The 17,183-nt window shown below is 35.1% G+C and overlaps 1 protein-coding gene across 1 annotated transcript; it reads right to left on the bottom strand.

The window, feature by feature from the left end:
• Positions 1 to 14,939: 14,939 nt before the first annotated feature.
• LOC113870106 lies at positions 14,940 to 16,115 on the bottom strand. The gene is made up of 2 exons (XM_027506706.1): positions 15,807 to 16,115; positions 14,940 to 15,737 (listed from the first exon to the last, which is right to left on the bottom strand). The coding sequence occupies exons 1-2, from the start codon at positions 16,113 to 16,115 to the stop codon at positions 14,940 to 14,942; spliced, it is 1,107 nt and encodes a 368-aa protein (XP_027362507.1).
• Positions 16,116 to 17,183: the final 1,068 nt, after the last annotated feature.

Raw genomic sequence — 17,183 nt, 5'->3', positions numbered from 1 at the left:
TTTATCTTAATAAATTTTATAATTAAATTTATGAGATAACCTTTATTAAATGCTTATTAAATGTGTTTGATTAAACTATATATTCAAACACATTTTAGTTTAAATTAAATATACTTAAACATGTTTTATTTAAAATCAAACGATTAAAGACTTGCAACCACTTCAAAATCCTCTCCATCTCTAGCCTATGACTATTGAAATATAAATACATAATAATGCTCTCGTTCAAAAATATTAATGACACTGCGTTTTCAAATACTTAAATTCAACAGCTCTTCCCAAATTAATGTATACATTTCTTAATTTTGAAAGCATAGATAATTAAGATTTATAAATCTTCATATAATACTATCAATACTGTTATCTAATTAAAGTTAAATTTTTATTTTAGTAATTTATGTAATAAAAATGAACATTAAGAGTAAAAACAATAATATTAATGAACAAAAAAAACACTAATATTAAAGATCAATATTATTAAAATACACATTGTAAAAATAAAACGAAAACTCTAATTAAAAAACTACAGTACCAATTTTTTTTTTTTTACTTGTCCATATCTAACAAGCCAAATTCATTCTCACCCTAATAGTTTATTATAAGCTCATTATAAATATATACCAGATAAAAGTGGCTTGATCAAAATACTTTTATTTATATTGTTTAATAATAAAAAATCACTGTTAAAATAAAAATCTATTGTTAATTAATTTTTTAAAATTTATTTGTAACTAATAAGGTATAAATTTTATTAATAAAATATTTTTACATTATTATGATTGTATTAAAGAAAATCATTCTCTTATAATCACTTTAAAAGTTGTATCTTATTATATATTTTAATCGGTTGTTAATAAAAAAAAATCATGCTACTAACACATCAAATTTATATTTGGTTTTTTAAAACAGTTATGAAATTAGCTTTATGATATGATAATACACTAATTGTATATAAATTATATTTAAAATAGTTAAAGAACTGTATTAATTTTTCATAAAAATTCAAATAAAAATTATTTTATAGTATATTTAAAGTAGTATATAATAAATTATTTTAATTACTGATTTAATAAAATATTTGTAGACTGTATTAAAAATTAATTATCATACCATAAATTAATATTTGTATTCTTTTTTAATATTGTAATTATAACAATTTCATATTAATATATATAAATGAATAGTATGAAAAAGTATGAAAAAGTAAATAAAATAAACATTAAAATTAAAGTTAAAATTAAGATTAATTTTACAATTAAAGATACAACTTGCTTATATATATATATATATATATATATATATATATATATATATATGTCATTTCTCTATCAAATAATGTTATTATAAACTTGTGCTTTTATAGATACATAATTGATCGTCATCAAGTGGTCCATTAATTATCTATACTGTTGATTTGTTCGCATCCCAGCTTAATGATTAAAATAAAGCTTTTTTAAAAAATAATTATCAAATTAAAACAAAATTAAAACTTATTCCCTATCTGGAATGTTTTTTGGCCAGGTCAGCATGTATTTCGATACCAATCAGATGAAAATATTTTTTTATATTTTAAATTTAATAATTTCGTCTAAAAGAGGGACGAAATATGGTATATAGTGACATGTGTCACTCAATTCGTATCTGTTAGAGGTGAAACAAAGGACAGGTGTCTTAATACTACAAACTCGCCTTAATCCAAGATGAAATTATAAGATTTGAACACATGTTTGAATCTTATAAATTCGTCCACAAACAAGACGAAATAGGCTGATTTCGCCTCCTGTCAGGACGAAAAGCAGTTATTTCGCCTACTTCCCAGACGAAATCCTTTTACCCTGCGGCCACTCCACCCTTGCTGCACTCTTTTATCCAGCCAAAATTTCTTATATATAATGTTTGAAATCCGGGTCCAAATCAGCGTAAAAATTTGAAAGGTGGGTCGTGAAATTGAAAAGAATATCTTATTTGAAAGCGATTCTTGCAAGCCAATTTTTGAGGTTAGTAAATTTCAAAACTTTATTTAATATTTTAGTTATTAAAAAGTTATAATTATTATAAATAGAAATAGTTAAAATTTATGAATAATTAATAAATATATTTTTGTGTATATTAAAATTAAAATTTAATATTTTAGATAATTATAAAAAAAGTATAAAAGTTTAGTAGATATTTAATATAAATTTGTTTAATTAAAAAAATAATGTTATATTTATTGTGAATATTTTATTATATATAAGTTGAATATGTAGTAAAGATATAACATTTTTTATAATATAAAAATGATGTGAAAAATAATAATATGTTTGTGTGTTACAAATAAATTATTTATATTATTTATATAAATAAGTATAATTGTAATTAATTATTGATATGTTTTTTTTTTTATAAATGCAGGATGAATGAGATTATTATTATTGTATATTGGAATGGAAAAATTGTTGTTGGAAATGAAGGTGTGACATTTGAAGGTAACAAAAAAATGATAAAGATAAGAAGAGGGATAAGTTATATGAATTTAAAGAAAAAGATTCATGACAAGTTGAATCTTAGTAATAATCATGTTATATCTAGAATAATTTCTCGTTTTATGGTTGATTCAAGTACTAAACAATACAATGCATTGGATATATGTGATGATGAAGATATTGATTGTATGATTAGTGCGTATCAATAACAAAGTATTACAAGGTTTATTGAATTATATGTGGATATTGCGTTTGGTGAAAGTTCAAGAGGTGGGTCGAATATGTTGGACTTAAGCTTATCAATGTCACCACCTAACCTTATGGAAATGGTCAATATAAATGTTACAGAAGGTATAAATTATATTGTTATAATTTTTTTTTTAATTTTTTTTAGTAACAACATATATTGAATAAGTGTTTGTATTTTGAAGGATGTAGAGATTTATGCAGTTATGAAGATGAAGATGATGAAGTCAATAGTGATGATGAGACAGATGATATTGATGAAGGACATATTCCTTTAAACACCTCGTCAGATACGGACATTGATGGTGATTTTGATTCAAACTTAAATTTACAACAAGAAAATATTGGAGGTAAGATTTAAAAAGTAAATTAATTAAATTGTTTATTTTATTTTAATCTTGAATATTGTATGTTTAAATGTAGCTGTAGGTGAAATACCTTTTTGGAATGTAAGTCCACACTATAAATCTATTAATTGGGACCACCCAGACCAAGAAATTGAAGCAAAAGAAATTAGTGAAGATAATTCATGGGTTATTGGAGATTCGTTACATGTGGGTTTGTTATTTAACTCAAAAGATGAAGTTAAAAATGCCTTAAAACAACATGCAATGAGAACACATCATAATTATTTTGTTGTTGAGTCAAAACCAACAAAGTTGCATATGAGGTGTTTAAACCATAACAATGGTTGCCCATGGAGAATAAGAGCATCATTGCTAAAAAATTCAGTGAAGTGGAAAATAACAAGGTGTGGGGCTAAGCATACATGTCTCAACCCTACAATATCTCAAGACCATACCAAACTAGATTCAGATTTGATTTCTTCATGAATAATTGGTAAGTTTTGAATAATCTCTGATTTCGTGATGTATTTTCTATATAAAGATACTTACCAAATTTTATTTTTGTTTTGTGTAGGTATGGTTAATCTTGAACCATCATTGCCTATAAGTCTAATTCAAGAAAGGATGACAACTCAATTTGGATATAAAATTTCATACAAAAAAGCTTGGAAGGCAAAACAAAAGGCGATTGTAAGAATATTTGGTGACTGGAATGAATCATATGCTACATTGCCAAGATGGTTAGAGTACATGCAATTTCATGTTCCAGGTTCTATTTATAAGATTGAAACGAAGCCATTTGTTGTTGGACATTAGGAGGACAACAGATTTAGAGTATTTGAGCGATTGTTTTGGTATTTTCATCAATGTAAGGAAGCATTCAACTTTTGCAAACCTATTGTTCAAGTAGATGGAACATTCTTGTATGGTAAGTATCGTCACACATTGTTAATTGCAACAACACAAGATGGGAATAATTGTGTCCTACCACTTGCATTTTCCATTGTTGAAGGGGAGACTCTATCAACATGGGAATGATTTTTGGCAATGATTCGTGTTCACGTAACAACCAAGACAAGAATATGTTTAATATCTGATAAGCATCAAAGCATCAAAAGTGTTGTTTCAAATCCACATATTGGATGGCAACCTCCTAATGCATATCATTTTTATTGCATTCGTCATATTGCCAGCAATTTCAACCATAGATTCAAGAATATTGAATTGAAAAAACAACTGATACAATTAGGTAACATGATTTAATTCATATTTGGCTTTCTGTTACTTTATATTTATTTGAATTGTGAAGTCATGTAGAGCTTGCACATTGCAGCATATATACCTTCGAAGCTTGTATTTGAAGAGAAGTTGAGAAGATTCTGCACTGAATCACCAGAAATACAGAGGTGGATCGACAACATATCGAAGGAAAAGTGGGCTATGAGTCATGACGTCGATGGACGCCGTTATGGACATATGACGACAAATTTGTCAGAAGCTGTTAACAAGGTATTGAAGGGAGCAAGAAACTTACCTATAACTGCTCTTGTCAAATGCACTTATGGACGAATGGTTGAATATTTTGTGAAGCGTGGAGATGACACAATGAATGACTTGAACCATGGTAAGTGGTATTGTTCAAAACTAATGCTAAAAATGCAGAAAAATCAAGAGGAAGCATCTTCACATCAAGTGAGACGATATGATATAGCAAGAACAACATTCGAGGTTGAAGAAGCCTTTAATCCTATCATGCAAAGGGGTGGTAACAAATGGACTGTTGTTCTGTGTAGAAGATACTGTGAATGTGGGAAATTTCAGGCATATCGATTTCCATGCTCACATGTGATTGCTGCCTGTGCATCTGTAAGTATTAACTTTTGGCAATATGTTGATGATGTTTACTTTGTGCAAAATGTCGTTCATGCATATTCATCACAATGGTTTCCCTTGGGAAATGATGGTAATATTCTTACACGCAATGAGTGGAAGTTAGTGCCTGATGAGACAAGAATCAGAGGTAAAGGAAGACCAAAATCATCTCGCATTAGGAATGAAATGGATTGGGTTGAGTCACAAAGTAGAACCCGATGTAGTAATTGTCATCAAATTGGTCACAATGTACGTCAATGTACTTCTATATCACCTAATCAGTAGTATTGAGGAGTTTATGTATAAGACAGCTAGTCATTTGTTAACTATCAGCATGTGGGTTTGTAGTTTATATCCTTGGCATTTATATACTTGTAGTTTATATCACCTTATTTCTCTTTATAAGAAACATAAATCACATAAGTAAATGTAAATCGTACGATGAATAACATAAGTAAATGTTCATGGAATGATGATTAATATGAAACAAACTACCATATGTCATAAAACATCTAGTAAAGGTACACAAAATATGTATAATTAGTTTATACAAAAACTCAAGCTCTATCATCGTGCGGCTGGTCGGGCTGATGTGGGGTCAATATGCACTCCCTAGGCTGATCTCTGGCTCCACGATGTGGGTTACGACGAACCTCTGCAGGTGGAACATCTACGGTTGCTTCGAAGTCAGCATTCAAATCTATTCCATGACTATATGAGGTATCATATGATGTCCCAATAACTGCATCTGGTGCTGGTGCTGGTGGTGTTAGAATAGGTACATCAAATGGAGGCGGCGTCAAGAATGATGATGGACATGGGATATAACACTCTGTGGTCAGGAATGGTGATTGAGGAGTCTGTGGTGAATGCTGGGTGGCCTAAGATGAGTGAAAATATGTAGGTGCACTAACAGGCTGTGTGTGGAAAGGAAACTGTGAGGGAACATAGAATACTCCATCAGGACGCTCAGGTATAGGTGGAAGAGACCAGTCTGTCGCATGTACCTCTGTGCGTTTACGCTGTAATCCCCTGCCTTCCTTACGGTCCCTCGGTTGACGGACATCTACAACTGGATCCTCAGTATTGCCACTCTGTATTGGAGGCTCAGATGAAGAAATAGGTTCTATAATACGGTTCAAATCATTATTCAAAACTAGCATAGATTGACACAGGTCTCGCATCTCATCAAAGCTGAAAGAATCATAGCCATCAGTCATCAAGTAGTGGGCTCTCTCAAGTCCATCGCCCTATAAAACAAAAGAAATTGTATGTTAACAATGTCATTACAAATACACATAAATAAATGTATTAAATAGTTTACACTTACAAGTAATGATGAGACAGATGCGTCTCTTGTCATCCAATGTCTAGTGTGAGTTCTATACCATCGCATATACTCTGAGTTGAAACTTAGCTGACCAATCTGGGGGTCATTTGTCATGACCCAATCTCTCCTTCTCTCCCAAATGTCTAATACATCCCTCAGCTTCTCTTGCCAATTCTCTGTTGCCTTCCCACGCAGAGTCAAGTCATGTAGTGCATCTGGCTGATATGGGGCACGAGGTATATGTTGAACCATACCAAATTGCCGCATTACTCGATCTGGTTGGTGCCACTCACACACCTGAAAACATATCAGAGGCACAACAGCCCTCCACAACTCCATCCCTTCACGACATATAGTTGGTAACGAATTAATCAAATCAATAGAATATGGTTGCCAAATTATCTGCACACATTTTACATCATATTTAGATTAGTTTTCATAATGATAACTAAATTAAAATAGGACTATAACATATGGCGTGGGTGTTAATCCAGGTTTACCTCTTCACCACTAAGCATGTCAAATTTATATCTATAATAAGATATGTCTTTCCTCCCTTTCCTATTCCTTTGATTGGCCAACCACCTACAAAAAGATACATATATTGTTAATACAGAAGGTATGTTAAACATATTAAGGACATCAATATTTAATATTACCTAGTAGCATATGGAAGATGGAGTCGTGTGTGAAGCGGGTTTCCAGGAGCTACAAATGGAAATCTATCCCATGCCCACATCACAAGTAATGCAGCTAATCCACCTAAACCATGCCGATCAATATTGGTGGACATACACAGCTCTCTATACAAAAATCTCAATACTGCAGACCCCCAACTATATTCACCAGTGACAACAAAATCCTGAAGTAAAGGTAAGTACCTCACTGAGACTCTACTGCTGGAGTGATCACTCAACATAAAACCCCTAATCAACCGCAACATATAAGCCTTAGCAAATTGGGTGATCTGTAAAGGATTTTGTGCATGCATCGCCACATGGGTAAAATGTTGGTCTAGCCAACTCGTCTTCAAGAAGCTACCAACAAAATCTGCACGTGATGGTCTAATCCCTAGGCTCTCCTCAACAATATCAGCATAATTATCTCCAATAGGTGCTATCACAGGTCTTCCATCAATTCGTAAACCTAACAACACAGATATATCCTGCAAAGTGATCGTACACTCGCCTGGAGGCATGTGAAAAGTGTGTGTCTCTGGTCTCCATCTCTCTACTAATTCAATGATCAACGGGAGGTCTACTGAGAACTGACATATGTGAGCAATCCCAGTAAATCCCACAAGCTCTAAATGTGGAAGGATCTCCTCTGGAACACCATCCAAACCAGCTGGGATAAATTGACTCTTCCTAACCTTCAAAATAGGATGATCCCGACCATCCCAAATATGTTCAGACACATGAATATTCTGTAAACGCAACAATGAAGGATCATCTGGTCCAAGATGAATGACCCTATTCTATCCTGAAGATGAAGCCATCTTCACAAAATATAAAATATAACATCGTCAAAATTTTAAACTTTAATATAAATTATACAAAATATTTTCATATCATGCATCAAGTATAATACCTCAAGCTGTTCTTATTTCATCACATAATTCAAATAATATGTATAATCATTGTAATACAAATGAAATCAAATACAATTATTCATAAACAATTGTAAAAAATTTTACTAAATAAATTAGTTATTTGTTCATTAAATTTAACATGTCTTTTTAAAAATTTTACTAAATACAAATTTTGTTTATTTTTTAGTCATGATAAATTATAAATTATATGATTAATAATTGATTTCGGCTAATTTGTATCACTCCAAAAATTTATATTCCATAACTAATCTTCTTATTTAATTAAAAATTATTTAATTAAAATAACTTAATATTCAAGAAAATATAATAACACTCTAAAATAAGATTTTAATAAATAAATTTATAATTTCATCATAGATAATATTACATAATTATAATTCTTTTTTCTCAACAAACAAATATGACCCCATAACTTAAATTACCTAACTAAAGTTCTTATTTCATTAAAGATTAAATAATTTAATTAAAATTACTTAATCTTATCTTATTAATATCGATCTAAATTAAAAATTCAATAAATAAATTTAATCATAAATAATATTACATAATTATTATTATAATTATTTATTCTATATTATTTAATATCACTCTAATAACTTAAATTACATTACTAAATTTCTTTTTTCTACCAAGATTATAATTTTTTATGATTAATAACTTAATCTCATCTTATTAGTATCACTCTAAAATTTAAATTCAATATATACTCTTATTATTTTATCATAAATAAACTTATATAATTCTAATTATTTATTTTAAATTATTTAATATCACTCCAATAATTTAAACCATAAACCATAATTAACCATAAATAAATATATTTTCTTTTTTTAATTATTTATTTAACTCAAATTTTTGCTACTATAATCTTTTTATATAAATGTATATGCTTAATTTTAATGCTCTCAATTTTTACCTTCTTAACATTTTTGTTATTATCTATTCATTAATCATAAATCAATCTTTTAATTTATATTCTTAAATGTTATTTAATCTAAAAAACATAATTTATGTTATAATTTTGTTACACTTTTTTCTATTTATTATTTCTTATATAATTAATCAACCATAGAACTATTTTATATTTTTTCTATTTTTAATTTTATTTAACTATTTAAATTTATGATTTTTAATTATTTTTTACAATTTTTTAAATTTTTACTTCAAATTCTATTTATTTTAAATGTAAACTCTAATTTTTTCTTAATATTACTATCAAAATTTAATTATGCAAATTCTGATTATGTTGATATATCTACAAATTTTTAATCTAATATTACTCTAATTTTTAATCTAATATTACTGTAAAAAAAAAATTATTCAACCTTTTAATATTATTAATAAATATAAAATTTAAAATTATTTCAGAAATTGAAAAACCTGGATGGATGGGGAGGGGGTGGGGGACGGCGGCAGGGGCGGACAGCACCTTCTCTGGCGACGGTGGCCTCTCAATGACGGCAACAACTCCACTAGACTGTAACCTCTCTCCGGCAATGACCTCCTATTCTCCGTTCTCCCAACTTTCTCTAAGTTTCAGAACAACAACACCACAAATCACTTCAAACCCAATCGATCTGGACAGTTTTGTGCAATGTATCACGAATCGCACTCAAAACTCAGTCTAAAATGATAAAAAAATAACCTCACCAAAGCTCTAGATCGTTGTTAATGGCAGTTCGCAGGTGTTCGAAACGGAAGAGGAGAAATGAAGGAGGAGCGTCGGTGACCTCCTGCCATAGGACACGTGGCCCAATCAACGTGTTTCGTCTCTGCGTCAGACGAAAGCCACTTTTCATCTGACGCAGAGACGAAACACTTTGATTAGACCACGTGTCCTCTGGCGAGAAACTTTATTTCAAAAAATTTAACCCTTTTCGTCTCATACTTATACGAAACTGCTGCCACGTGTTCTGCTCTCCGTATTTTGCCAACTTTAATACGAAATGATTAAATAAAAATTAATCAAAAATCAATTCGTCTGACTTTTATACGAAATTGTAGCTGACGTGGCCTAAAAACGCCCCAGACAGGGAATTATTTTTTTTTTACATTATTTTGATAATTATTTTTTAAAATTGTATTATTTTAATCTTTAAGCCTTCGCATCCCTCGAGAAGCACGTGCATTTTTATTTTATTTTATTTTATTTTCAGGTTAATAATACACGCCCTATTCAAGCATAGCAAGTGAATTTTTTTTACCCCACAATAAAATAGATGGTAATTATTTATGCAGAATGTACAGAAACTGGAATTTTTTGTTGTCCGAGAACTATAAATCCCATATTTTTTTATACAATTTTATAGCTGTTTGGAAACGAAAGAGATATCGTTTACTCGCAAATTTAAGTAGTGTTCCTGTTAAGGTAACACAGGTTTTCAAGTCTCTGCTCTGACGTGCTGACGTTTCTCTAACCGTTGCTGACGTGGGAGGGTACCTGCAAAAGGCACTCCGATGCTGAAGTCAAGATTCGGTTCTGAGCAATAAATACTATTTAATAATGAAAAGTCAACCCTTTACCTGTACTTTTACCTTCCTTATATAGGCACTGTAATGGGCCAGTGGGCTTGTCAAGCCAATCTTCATTTTAGCCCTTTATTTAAAGTAAATAATATCTTGATTATTACCTCTAATTGGAGTAATTAACTTATAATCCTGACAATGGGTATCCAGCCACCTAGGCCAAACAGGTACTCGGTTTCCTTTCACTACAAGTAGGACCGAGTTGGTCTTTATCTAGTACACTAGCTCCCAAGCCCGAAGAGGTACGAAGCGAGGGCTTTAACTAGTGTTAGGTCGTGGATTTGAACAAGGTCGAGGAGGGAGTACTCGGTTAGAGTAAACTTGAACAAGACCTAGGGGGACTACTCGGTTAGAGTAAACTTGAACAAGACTGAGGAGGGAGTACTTGGTTAGAGGGGAGGTCTCGGTATTGAGTGGAGGAGTGATGGTAGTATTTAAACTTGATTGATGTGTATTGGGTTTACACTAAGAGGTATTCGGTTTAGTAACAAAACGATATAGACCGAAATAGGAGATAGGAAATCATAAAAAAATAAATAATTTGCAAAGGAATATTCTAGAATGTTGGTTTTTAGGGTTTCCTCAGCGAGTGTATGAAACGAAAGGGTGTCCAACCTCATCTATTGATCTGAAAGGGATCTGACGGTTCATAAGGGGGTGACCTTTCGTTTGCCCGAAACCAAATCTCCTATAAATATGTGGTGGTCCCTGCACCCACTTTCTGTTCTTTTGCTCTGTACCGAAACGTGCATACTGTTGCTCCAAACCGAAGGGTATTCAGAGATCTTCTCTTTTTCTTGCATACCGACTACTTGTAAGGTGCGTTTTAATTTCTCACTTTTCTTTCTTTCTTCATGGCCGACCCTATTGAGTGGGAGGATTCTCTGTCTGATGTCTCGGGACCGAGTACTGTCGAAGTGGACATAATGAACGAAACAGAGGAGAGTGGCGAGGTTTTATCCACACCGAACCAGAGGGCTGAAGAAGCACAAGTTAGGGAATGCGGCAACAAGGCCGAATCGTCTACTTCTAGTGATACTGACACCTCTGAGCCCCCCCAAGGGAAAGGCAGATGTTTCCTCCTTGTACAATACCTGGATACGAGTGAGTGCACGGTGAAATGGTCGCATACTTTTCTCGTTTCACAAGAAATAAAAGTCTCTAGTAGATAATTGTGATATTTGTTTGTGGGAAGCCTCTGACCCGTATCCGATACACCTCAACCCCTGTAAAGGGGACAAGACCGAGAACCCAAAGTTTGTTTTCCTAGGAGGTGTCGGAATGGCCGACACCTTCTATATGTACGAATACATGTTTAGAGAGTTAGGTATCAGGCTACCCTTTGATGACTTCCAAATGGGAGTTTTGAGGGTTTTGAATGTAGCGCCGACACAACTGCACCCGAATGGGTGAGTGGCAATACATGCCTTTAGGATACTTTGTAAATTCCATTATATAGAACCTAGTGTAGGCCTATTTCTTCATCTCTTTTGTACACGCCCATCTGACTTAGCAAGGTGGGTGTCTCTAATAAGGCAACCCGAGTTGCCTTTGTTTAAACCATATGCTTCGTCTTTTAAGGGTTTCAAGACCGGTTACTTCAAGGTGACCGTGGACCCTGTAGGTAGAAATTATTTTTTTGATAGCGAGAATAATCTTCTCTTCCCTTTTCACTGGACTCGGGCGCCTCGTCGATACGACATATGCCCCGAGGACATGTTATCGGCTAGGGAGTTGTCAGATTTATAATTTCTGAAGTCCCTTCCCCGAGAACTACCTGCCCGACACGTAATCCTCGTGCTCAAGTCCCCGCGTCCTCGTTGGGATATAGAGGGTATGTATCGTCTCGTTTTTAACTTATATTTGGAATCAAGTTGTATTGATTTGACTTGTTATTTTTAATGCAGGCTTAATGGCTCAGAGCGGTGTTGATGTACCGACCTTCCGTCGTACTCCGAAGTAGAAAATACTAGAAAGGACACCAGTTGAAGAACATCGTCATCCTCAAATTGATCAACTTCTTGAAGTACCAGAGCCTCGCCCTCCTCCCCGAGACCTTGTTCTTGCTGAAGGCCAATCCAAGAAATGCAAGGACAAGGGCAAAGGCAAAGAGCCCGAGAGGGAGAGAAAGAGAAAACATGCCCATTCAGGTGGGCTGAGCAGTGTAGAGGGGGCGCGTAAGCAAACCTGAGTCACGGCTACCGAGGGGGGAAGCAGTTCCTCCAACCCTGTAATTCCTCTGGAAATGCTTGCCGAGGGCTTCCTGGCAACCGGAACTCATACCGGCCGGCTGGCTGCTCCCAACTTGTTGTCTGATTCGGAGAAAGAACTGGTCGACAACATAGAATATGAATCGCTCTGGCGCTGCTATGCAGAACTTCATGTACGATCAATAGCGATGCTCTGAAAGCTAGTTGTGGATCCAATTCTTGAAGTTAAGAAGTTAAAAACTGCCTATTCGGCTTCTGAAGAAGCTTTGGAAGAGAGCAGGGAAATTCAAGTCAGTCTTAACGAGACCATTCAATCCCTACAGGGTCAGGTTAATCAATATAAAGAGCACTTTCGAATAGTGAAAGACCGAGTTCAAGCGGCTGAGGAGACTTTGAGGGTCAAGGAGGAGGAAATGGAGGCGTTAAGGGTGAAGTCTTGTCAGATGGAGGAGGCCCTACGGGCCAAATCTACCGAGATGGAGGAAGCCTTGGCATTTGAAAAGCAAAGGGCTGAAATCGAGATGAAAGCCTTTGCCGAGAAGTGTTTTCAGTAGGTCGCTTATGAACATGAGTCCGGTTTTAACCATGCTATTCGCTAATGCCATGGATTCTGCCAGGTTTTGGCCGATTTCCATTTTGACATCACGAATGACTTCTTTGGCGGCAGGTTTATTCCTTACAACGAGGTTGATGATGATGTGGAGCCTGACGCCGAGACGAATCGCCGATAGTGAAAATGCTGCTAATCCTGAGGTAGCCGGTTCTGATGCCGAGGAAGGGGAAGAAAATTAGATTTTTTTTTCTTTGTATTCATGAGCCATTAGTGCTCAAATTTTGTAGCCATTAATTTTGAAATAGAATCTCTTTTTTCTCCTTCTCTTGTACTTTGTATTGAAAACTTGGTCATGAGCGATTTAACCTTGACCGAGTAGGGGTGCGCGGGAGGAAATTTAACTAATTCATCTTTAGCGAAGTAAAAAAATATTTGAGTAAATTTTAATAGTGATTCAACCTTAACCGAATAGGGGTACTCGGGAGGTGATTTAAATAGCGATTCAACCTTAACCGAGTAGGGGTGCTCAGGAGGGAATTAATTAATTTGACCTTGGCCAAGTAGAAATACTTGGAAGGAAATTTTAATAATGATTCAACCTTGGCCGAGTAGGGGTACTTGGGAGGAATTAAATTAATGCGACCTTAGCCAAGTAGAAATACTTGGGAGAAAATTTTTATAATGATTCAACCTTAGCCAAGTGGGGGTACTCGGGAGAGATTAAATTAATTCGACCTTAGCCAAGTAAAAATACCTGGGAGGAAATTTTAATAATGATTCAACCTTGGCCGAGTGGGGGTACTCGGGAGAGATTAAATTAATTCGACCTTAGTCAAGTAGAAATACTTGGGAGGAAATTTTAATAATGATTCAACCTTGGCCGAGTAGAGGTACTCGAGAGGGATTAAATTAATTCGACCTTAGCCAAGTAAAAATACCTGGGAGGGAATTTTAATAATGATTCAACCTTAGCCGAGTAGGGATACTCGGGAGGGATTAAATTAATTCGACCTTAGCCAAGTAAAAATACCTGGGAGGGAATTTTAATAATGATTCAACCTTAACCGAGTAAGGGTACTCATGAGGGATTAAATTAATTCGATCTTAGCCAAGTAAAAATACTTGGGAGGGAATTTTAATAATGATTCAACCTTAGCCGAGTAAGGGTACTCGGGAGGGATTAAATTAATTCGACCTTAGCCAAGTAAAAATACTTCGGAGAGAATTTTAATAATGATTCAACCTTAACCGAGTAGGGGTACTCGGGAGGGATTGATTAATTCAACTAGGTGCTTGAAAGAAATACTGATGCATTAAAAATTGGATAGTGAAGAAGAAGTATTTTATTGATTAGGTGCATCGTTAAAAACCTTCCCAGGAAAATCCCTTTTCACTTTATTTTAAGAGGACAAAACCTGGGGGAGGAAAAGAGTGCACCGATCTGTAAATTGAAACCCATTATCTGTAATTAATGCATGAGGGAGGCCGAAACGTGTAATGATGTTTTTCCAAGTGAATTTTTGTACATTGTTGGCCGTGATAGTGGCAAGGGGTTCGGCTTCAATCCATTTGGTGAAGTAGTCCACAACGACAAGGAGAAATTTACATTGTCCTTTTGCTAAAGGAAAAGGACCGAGGAGGTCCATTCCCCAAATGGCAAAAGGCCAAGGAGAGCTAATAGGGCGAAGGGTATCGGCATGTTGGTGGAGGTGAGAACCGTGTTGTTGACAGGGAATGCATTTCTTCACAAACAAGTGGCAATCTTGAGTGAGTGTCGGTCAATAGTGTCCGGCTATGAGTATTTTCGCTGCCATAGTTCGTCCGCCCGAATGGGTACCACAAATACCTTCATGGATTTTCTTTATGACGTAGCTAGCTTGGTCGTCGTCTAGGCATTTAAGCATAAGTGTTGGAATTTCTCTTCTGTACAAGTCTTTGCTGAGAAGAAGGTACTTAGCTGCATGCATTTTTATTTTCTTAGCTGAAGCTGGATCCTCTGGTAAGCTGTCATTGATGAGGTACCGGATGATTGGGGTCATCCAATTATGAGATGAATTTTCTATATCCATGCATTCTTGTTTGGTGATGCTGGGTTGGAGGATTTCTTGATGAACCATGCTTTGCAATTGCCCCGGTTTTCTTTGGCTAGCCAGCCTAGCAAGCCTGTCGGCTCGCTCGTTCATGTTTCTTGGCGTGTGCCGAACACATACCTCATCAAATTCATCTTTTATTTTCTTGAATTCTTGGTAATATTTAAGCATAACTGAGTCCCTAACCTGATATGTATCATTAACCTGTTCGGCCACAATTTTTGAATCACTCCAACCAGTAATGCGTTTAACTCCCATCTCCTTTGCTAATCTGAGACCAGCAAGTAAAGCCTCATATTCGGCTTGATTGTTGGATGCTTTGAATCCAAACCGAATGGATTGTTCAATAGCAAATGCGTTCAGCCCTTCAAGTATGACCCCAGCTCCACTACCTAGTCGGTTTGATGATCCGTCAACGTGCAGATTCCACATGTCTGAAGTAGTTTGTCGTTGTACAGTGAATTCATTGACGAAGTCGGCTAACACCTGAGCTTTAAGGGGGCGTCAGTTCTCAAAATGAATGTCGAATTGAGATAGTTCAATTGTCCATGCTACCAGTCGACCAGCCAACTCTGGTTTCCTCAAAATTTTGGCCATTGGACAATCTGTACGTACGAGTACCTGATGACTTTGAAAATAGTGTCTTAACCAACGAGCTGTATGAAGTAAAGCTAGTACTACCTTCTCCATCAACTGGTAGCGGGATTCAGGGCCTTGAAGTGTTCGACTAACGAAATACACAAGGGTTAATTCAGGTGTTTCTTGCAGTAGAACCGAGCTGATGGCGTTATCAGATACGGCCAAATAGACAATCATCTCTTGTTCAAGATTCAGTTTTGTTAGCACAGGCGGCGTTGATAGCATATGCTTGAATTGAACGAAGGCGGCCTCACACTCGTTGGACTAAGCAAATTTTTTAGATTTTTTGAGCAGTTCGATGAAAGGCCGAGACCTTTCTGCCATTATTGGTAGAAATCGAGCGAGGGCTGCAATTCGACCGGCCAGTCTCTGAACTTCCATAACATTCCGAGGGCTAACCATTTCGATGATGGCTTGGCATTTGTCAGGGTTAGCCTGGATTCCCCTTTCAGATAACATAAATCCAAGAAACTTGCCCCCGGCTACCCCAAATGTGCACTTCTCGGGGTTAAACCTCATACCATGCTTCCTAGCATCCTCGAATACCTCTTCCAAATGAGTAAGATGTTGCTTCAATACAGTGGACTTAACCACCATGTCATCCACATACACCTCCAAGCATTTACCCACTTGCTTCTCAAAAATTTTATTCATGAGTCGTTGGTATGTCACCCCTGCATTCTTCAAATCGAATGGCATCACTTGGTAACAAAAATTTGCTGAATTTGTGATGAATGCCGTTTTCTCCTTATCTGGGGGATACATTCGTATTTGATTATATCCAGAATAAGCATCCAAAAAGCTCAGTATCCTGTTACTAGCTGCACCATCGACCAGGGTATCAATGTTTGGTAGGGGGTACGCGTCCTTTAGGCATGCTTTGTTGAGGTCCATGAAGTCCGTGCACATTCGCCATTTACCATTGGCTTTTTTAACCATGACGACGTTGGCTAACCACGTTGAATACCTTACTTCTCGGATAAAGCCAGCCTGTAGTAGCTTATCGGTTTCTTCTTCTACTGCCTTTGCTCTATCGCCACCAATTTTCCTCTTCTTCTGAGTTATCGGTTTGGCCCTTTATAAACCGATAAGTGGTGACAAAGAAATGTCGGATCGATGCTAGGCATGTCCAAGGCTGACCAAGCAAACAAATCGGTGTTATTCAGCAACATTTCTTGAAAAATTTGCTTTTCTTGTGCATTTAGACCGACCCCCAAATAAGTAACTTGTTCTGGCTTTGATCCAAGTTGGAAAGATTACTTGTTTTCATTAGGCTCAACCCAATATCCCTCA

The sequence above is a fragment of the Abrus precatorius genome, unplaced genomic scaffold (genome assembly GCF_003935025.1).
Source record: "Abrus precatorius isolate BTA unplaced genomic scaffold, Abrus_2018 Scaffold6, whole genome shotgun sequence".
Classification (NCBI taxonomy): Eukaryota; Viridiplantae; Streptophyta; class Magnoliopsida; order Fabales; family Fabaceae; genus Abrus; species Abrus precatorius.
Note: the sequence above shows the minus strand (reverse complement) of the source record. Positions and strands in the feature narration are given on the sequence as shown.